The sequence below is a fragment of the Excalfactoria chinensis genome, chromosome 4 (genome assembly GCF_039878825.1).
Source record: "Excalfactoria chinensis isolate bCotChi1 chromosome 4, bCotChi1.hap2, whole genome shotgun sequence".
Lineage (NCBI taxonomy): Eukaryota > Metazoa > Chordata > Aves > Galliformes > Phasianidae > Excalfactoria > Excalfactoria chinensis.
In genome coordinates, this window is record NC_092828.1 from 21,307,309 (window position 1) to 21,314,773 (window position 7,465).

The 7,465-nt window shown below is 40.3% G+C and overlaps 1 protein-coding gene across 10 annotated transcripts in view; it reads left to right on the forward strand.

Annotated features, from left to right (window-relative positions):
- Positions 1–5,301, forward strand: part of N4BP2 (NEDD4 binding protein 2) — a 53,315-nt gene extending 48,014 nt beyond the window's left edge. For all 10 annotated transcript variants that reach the window (XM_072335294.1, XM_072335292.1, XM_072335291.1 and 7 more), the window contains one exon: positions 628–5,301. In XM_072335294.1, the coding sequence (XP_072191395.1) occupies positions 628–673 (46 nt within the window). In that variant the 3' untranslated portion in view covers positions 674–5,301. The remainder of the gene's footprint in view (positions 1–627) is intronic.
- The last annotated feature ends 2,164 nt before the right edge of the window (positions 5,302–7,465 follow it).

Consider the following 7,465-nt stretch of genomic DNA (forward strand, 5'->3'; position numbering starts at 1 on the left):
TATTGGCCTCCAACATATGCTTCAGCTCTCAACTTATATGAGACATCAATTTAACAAATCCGGTGTTACCATCAATGTGTTTGCTGCCTTTTCTGTATGGGAGTATATATGAAGGCGACTGTGAAGGTGGGACTTGGAGCAGAGACTTCTCTTCCCATTTGCCGCTCACTTTCTACACGAGTGTACTCAGGGATATGATTTAGCAGAGGTTTGTTGTTGTGGTGTTGTTTCGTGGTTGTTTTTTAAGAGATAGGCTACTGGTTAGGCTGTGGTTGGACTTGATGATCTTCAAGGTCTTTTCCAACCTGAGTAATTCTATGATTCTATGAGAGAAAAAGCATTTTGAAAGAAACGTGAAAAGAAGCAGAATGAATATAACCAAGAATACTTGGTGACTTTTTCTCTCTCTCTTTTTTTTTTTTTTTTAACTCTTCCTCTCAGTTCCTTCTGTCTCCAGCTCTTTGCCTCTCCAGACCCTATAAAATCCACCTTTACTGTCACATCCGCAGGATATGATGATGATCTCCTGACATGCTCTTGACTTGACTGCGCACTGTAATGCTTTCCATGTGTTTGGTGGTGGCCTAGCAATGTGACATTGGATGTCGATCTTTTCTTATTTTGCAGGTTTGCAGAAATAAAGCCAGGCTGCCTGAAAGTCATGCTGAATTGAAGGGCTTATGGGAAGAGGAACATAACAAATGAGATGTTGGATTACAGCTAAAATGTTTCTGAACAACTGCAATAATATTTTCTAATCCGTTTTAAAGGACGGTATTTATTAGAAGTGGTCTCAGTTTGCAGCAAATGGTCTTATCAGTATGTCAGTTTGTTTCCAAGAATGTTTTCTGGTGCGATAAATATATATATATGTATATATATATATATATATTATTTTTTTCTTTTAATCTAAAAAAAAAAAAGAAGAAAAAGTCAGGATTTGAAGTCTGCATAATGCAGATTAAGAATTCTGATGAGGATTTTATAATGTTTTTGAAGCAAGTTGAGGTACAGTTTTTAGATACAGCAGCCTTCTCAGCTTACTCAGTCCATAACTCTCACTTCACCTATTTAGATTTCAGTGATTTCAGTGTTTGTGGAGTGTAGGGCCCTGTACAGCTATTTTTTGATTCAGAACTTTATGCAAAATCCTTCTGAAGAGCAGAGGAGAGGTGGGAACCCGGCAACTATTGCTATTTCAAATCCTGTTACCACTGAATGCTGAAATACTTCTTTCTTTGAGAGTCAGAGATGTTCTTTTTAGTGGTCATTTTGTGACAACTCGACCAGTTGTGTTGTTATTCTATTCCAAATTACTCTTGAAAGAAATGGAAGGACTGTATGTTAAGACCAGCTGCGTGTTAGGTACTTTTTCTGTAGATTTAGCATCTGATGAAGGAGAAAATAAAACCTACTTACACATAGCTAATGGGAAATGCACTCATTAAGAAAAGAAAAGAAAAGAAAAGAAAAGAAAAGAAAAGAAAAGAAAAGAAAAGAAAAGAAAAGAAAAGAAATATAACCCACAAAAAGTACTGAATGAAAAATATTCCTTTTATGACCCTCTGAATGGACTGAAATGAGTACTGTTTCATTTTACAGGTATTTAATAGTGATGTCTTCATTCTGTGCGTATTAACTTTGGTAATTTCCTTGTGGAAAGTTGGTTTATCTTTGAGACATTTAAAATGTAACATTCACATTCAATTTGATGTTAAAAATACAGGAGTAATCGCCCGTCTTGAAGGAGATATGAAATGCACTCTGTTCATGGTGGCATTGCATCTTGAATCTACCTGTGTTTTAAAAACAGAAACACAAAATTGAGACACAAAAACCACCAACAACCCAAAGACTAAAAAACGCCAATAAACAGAAACACCTGTACTTTGACATGGGTTTTCAGTAAGCAGTTGGAACCTTTTTTCATCTCATCTTCTACAATGAATTACATCTTACACCTTTGCTTCCTGAAGGGCATAGGAATGCATTAAACCAGTTGGTTTTTGTTTGCTTTTTGTTTGTTTGTTTCCTAATGTAAAGCTTTGCTTTTAAGAACGGATATGAGTTGTGTATTAGGAATAGTATTAATAGGTTAAGGATTAATAATAGAGTTTTTCATTTTTAAAATACTTTCTCAGTAAATCTTATCCAGGAACTTCACGCACATGGAATTTCTGTATGAATCCATGTGTGTGCAAGTTCTGCCATTTGTGTGCATGGGTAGCATAAGCGAGGAACTTCTGTGAGGAAAAGCTGTGCACAGAAATAGGTTTCATTGCAAAATGTGTTGCTGACAAATGGAAAGACGTGAAGTTTACTGAATTTACTACTGTATTTACTGTTATAGATACGCAGTGAATGCAGTGTGCGATAGATCAAAAATGAGTTTGTCATGCTTTAATAGATACAATAATTTTTTTTGGTGATTTTAAATGCAAGAATAGCTTGAGTAATATTTAATCAAACAGATTCTTACTGGAATAATTGTTTAAAGTAATAAGTTTTATATTTTTTGTGGGTACTTTATTCATTCATGCCACTTCTCCTTGTTGAGCTACACTGTTAAGCAGTGTTTGAAATACAAAATATTTGGGCTCCCCAAGCAGCTCTATCAGAGTTGTTTATGCTGCTGCACCTGTGGGGTGAAGCCCGTGCTCCATCCTCTCTGACTGCCTAGAATGAAAGACCGATGCATCTTTCAGGCACTGGGGCTGCAGATATCTGAAATGTCTAAATGGAGCTAGGATTGTTCTTCTGGACAAAGAAAGTTCTTTCTATTTTTGAGCACATTTTCCTTACTACTGCTTTTTATACTGGGTGGAGGTGTGGCTCTCTGGGGCACTTCTTTGCAGCATAGTCCCTGCTGGTTGCCTTGGGTTACCTTGCAAAGGTCTTAGTTTGTACTTAGAAGTGTCAGTGCTGAGCTGCTGGGCACCAAAGTTGTAGTGCAAGTGAGCTTGTACCCAGAGAAATGCTTACACTTCTGGTTGTGTTGGGAGGGGCACTCAGCACATTTATGCCATTCTGGCATGGACAAAGACAGCTTAGATTTTGGTTCAGGAGTTGTTGCCTTGTCCATCTGTTCATCTTAGCCTAGTTGTTGATGCACTTACCCCGGAGGTGAGAAGCACAGCTTTTCTCCTTCTGCCGGCTGAGTGAGGAACAGCAACTGCACCTGGTTCTCACTTCCCCAGAAAATGCCCTACCTAGTGGGCTCGGGGCCCTCCTGAAGTGCCACTTTCTGAGCCTCTCTTGAGCCTGCTGCTGTGAGATTAACAAAATAAAACACGGAAAAACGAGATCGAGAGTGTGAAAGAAGTGGAGAAGAGCAGAGCTAGAGCAGTTTGGAATGCTTCTCTATCTCTGTCCCTTGTGCCTTTGAGTACAGGCCTGAGGTACTTTGGATACCGTACCTTCTTACAAGCTGATTGTTTGCCTTATTATAAATTGATGGTCACAGGCTGAATGTAGATGAAAGTTGTGTTTTAATCTTGTAAGAGGCAGAAGCAGTCTTGCTTTTATTGAAATGATAGACAAAGCCTCTATCAGCTTCAGCAGCTTGACATGAGGCATTGCCCTGCCAGTTCAGAGGAAAGATGATGAGCTGTTTTCATCTGTAGGAGTTTGTGTGCTTAGAAGCTTTACTGAATGGAATACGGAATGGAGCAGTGGATCAGTGCAGGGAGAGAAAGCAGGGTTCTATTATTTGAAAGCATGAAGATTCTTAGTTCTTGCCAAACTATCCAGAAAAACACACTGGAATTCTTGTGTTTCTTCAACTGTTTTAATAATCGGATTATTATTTTATAGCGGGATGAATTATTTAAGATAGGATGTTTGAAAACGACGTTTGAAAAGAGGTTATGTTTTAGACTTCCAGCCTTTCTGATGTCTTTTGCAGTCGCATCTGTGCGAGTCATGAGGCACGCTGTGAATATTCAGCATTTTGTATTTGTAACCCAGGTAGCACTTAGTCGTATGGCCACCAGCACTCTGAAATAACACGCGACTTTTCAAATGCCTGCATTGTGTGCCACTTCTTAATCTGCTCAGCAGCATGTGGTTGCAATGGCTGCTCACCTCTGATGTGACTTTTGGTTTCTTCTTCTATGGAACATTTTAATGTGTACTTCTGATTTTAATATAGGATGATTCTCAAACTCATGCAAAATTCAATTCAGTGCTGTAGCACTGATGTGTAGCCCTACAGTAAAGAAAGAAAAGGAGGAAGGAAGGAAGGAGAAGTTCCTATGTGCAATGGAGATTGTTATTCTCCAAAGTGTTGTGAGTGTTTGGAAATATATTTCCATTGGTCATAAAAGCAGTGGGGCAGAAGTGATTTTTAAACAATACCTTGATAATGCTAGGATTAACTTGGGTTTCGTTTTTAATCATACATGGGATAATCTTGTTTAAACTCAGTGGCTTTTTGTAGGCCTGCTGAAGGACACCTCAGGCAAAATGTAACTGGCATTTTTTGTGGCTGTTGGGAACCATTGTGACTTGGAAGTCTTCAGTGTAGCAATGCAGATGCCCTTGTTTAACCTGGTTGGTTGTACGTAGAGTGCCAGGAAAGATCTTCACATGTTTAGCAGAACATGCGTTCTAAACAAGTACATGAGCAGATGAAGAGTAACCAAATCGTTACTTAGTCTTGCCACAGAATATGTCTGGTAAGTAAGAGGACAGTTTTTATTGTCGATGATAGCCATGAAAGATGATCGTAAATCTACTGTGATAAATCATACATGGACTTCATGTTGCTCATGGTCATGTCTTCAAATGCATTTCACGTTTACAGAGTAGCATCGCCCTCTTCACAGAGTGAGGAAGAGGACAGAGTACGAACACTGAAAAAGAAATGTTTGTTACCATGATGCCTGTGTGTCAAAATTAATACAAATAAAAATATTTTTAATTAAAAACAAAACAAAAAACAGCAAATAAACGGTGAAAACCCAACTGATAATGCTATTTGAATGCTACTTCAACTAAATGAAGTATACTGGGTACTACGTGACTCTATGTGAATATGCATGTGAAAAGACAGAGTATTCTGGTAGCTACCAGGTGTCAAAGCTGTCAGGACCAGTTCATTGGAAGATATCAATGTCTATTTTTAAATTGAAATTTAAGAGGAAAAAAGCATAGATTTTTTTAATTGTATAAAGTTGTAATTTTGCTGTTAACTATAATTTTCATTGTTTTTTTTTTCTACTGAAACACAATTTTGTAATTGCATTTAGAATTTCTAATGTGAAAAGGACTTTACAAAATCTAGTTTAATAAAGGATTTTTGCCACAAGTGCAGCCTTCTGTCTTTCCCTGGGAGAATGCATTTCGGCTTTTATCAGATTCTGTCAAATAATGGACTTGGAGTCCTGCATGGAAGCCACTTGTCCCAACTTCAGGGTGCCATCTGTAGAGAGAGAAAGCAACCATCTGCAGGCATAGAGAGGAACAGATTTGTGGCCTGCTTTTAAGTGATGTGAGTAGGAACCGAATGCTCACATTACTGAAAATAAGGGTTGTGGTTTTAGGATTTATTTCCTTATTTATTTTGCCTGAAGTAGCTGAAGAGATGGGAGCGTTTTGTGGGAGACGAAGGCGGTGGCCTAAGTCAAAGGAGGGGCAGGTCTGAGTGCTATACAGATGGGTTATTAGTGGGGGATGGTGTTCTGGATAGAGCTCATTTGATGAGAGCCCTTTGCTCACAGGAAATCATTGGTCAAATCCTGAGGAAACCAATTGCTGTGTAATCATGAATTCAGAGCTCATACGCCTGGCTTTTCCCAAAGCCATTTTGTGCAAATATTGCTATATTGTGCTTCTGGAAGAGCTGGAAAGACCTGAGAGCAAAGTGCTGGCACAAGTCCTATGTATTTTATTACCTGAGGTGGGGAAATCTGATGTTGGCACAAGTTAACTCCTGCAGAGTCAGTCCTATGACTTTGTTGTCTTATAGCCTGGGTATGGTGCTGGAACAAGCCAGCGTTGTGCATTTGCATAGAAAGCCCTCACAAACTGAAGAGAACACCGAAAGCAGGATTTGGAAATGTGAAAACTTGGCAGATGCTAGCTTAGCTCTGACTGATTGTGAGCCATAACCACTGCACCGCAGCCTCAGTGAATGTTTTGGTCATCACTTACAGACTCCTTTTCCTGGCAGCCAGATCCATGTTGGAGATTGGCCCCTTGAGCTGCAGTGTTTTAAAGTGGGAGTTGATCCTGGACTTGCCTTCTCTGGAGAGTTTTTTGTTTGCGGTGCCCCATGTGGACGCACAGCTTGACTCCCATCCTTGCTACAACAGCCTGCGCTGATCTGACAGCTCCTGCTTTGGCTGTGCTTTTATTTCCTTGGTGTGAGGGGCCAGCCCTGAATTCCTCTGCTCACAGCTGGGCATTTTCTCCTTGTTTGCACTCTCGGGATTCTGAAAAGCCTTCTCCCTTTTTAAATGTGAGAGGTGCAGTATTTTGAGTTGCCCCAACTTATGGTAATGGTTGAACACTACAGCTAACCATTGAAGTCTAGCAAGAAATGCATTTTTTGAGGCAGACAGAAAATGTCACCTCAAATCATTAAACTGTGATGGAAGGTGTTGTCTGCTGGTGGAACATATTGAGGATCTCGACAATAGGTGGTGCCCTTGCCAATGACATGGTGTGGTGGTGACATCGTTACTGTGCCCCTACCAGGGCTGTTGTTTCTCTGTGGAGTGTGCAAGAGGATGTTACTACACGTCACGTGCTATTCAGGTTTTTTTCCCCTCAGAAGGAGACTACAGTATTCAGTATTGGTGACTTTTTTCTTTCTTTCCCTATGGGTGGGGTAGTGTTTGTTTTCAAAATGTTATTGCTGCTCTGTGCTAAAGGCAGGCGAGACAAAAGTGCATTTTGCGTTTAGATTTGAAAGCGATAACGTGAGGTTTTCTCCTGCTGCTGCCACATGTTGCTCTTTGAAGGTTGTCTGACGGCTTGGACAAACAGCTATCAGTCTGCTCAGACTGTCGTAAGAATAGCTTGCCATTTGATGCAGCCCTGTGTCGCTGTGGGTGCTGCTGGTGGCAGAGGCATCTTGAAAAGTGTCACGGAGAAGAGTCCTCTTGGTTTTGTTTGACTTTCTGGAGCCTGGCTGGGCTGACTGTGGCTTCTAGCCAGTTACTGCCAGATAGAACTTCACCTTTTCCTATAGCTTGGGTGACTTCCACATGGCATGGAGATGGGACGTGGAGATGACAGCCTCCTTCCTCCAGCTCCCACAGTGCAGTGCTGATGTACCCAAACCATCATCTTAAAGTAGACTGCTGCTGGGATGCATCATTTAGGGATCTTGCTGAATTAAGTTCACATTAACTTTTAACCCTGCCTGCAAAAACAGAAAGGACTGAGCAGGCTGGTGAGCTCAGGATGAAAGCCACTGTCTTGCTTTCCTCCTTAGACTGCTTTGTATCCTCTGTAATGG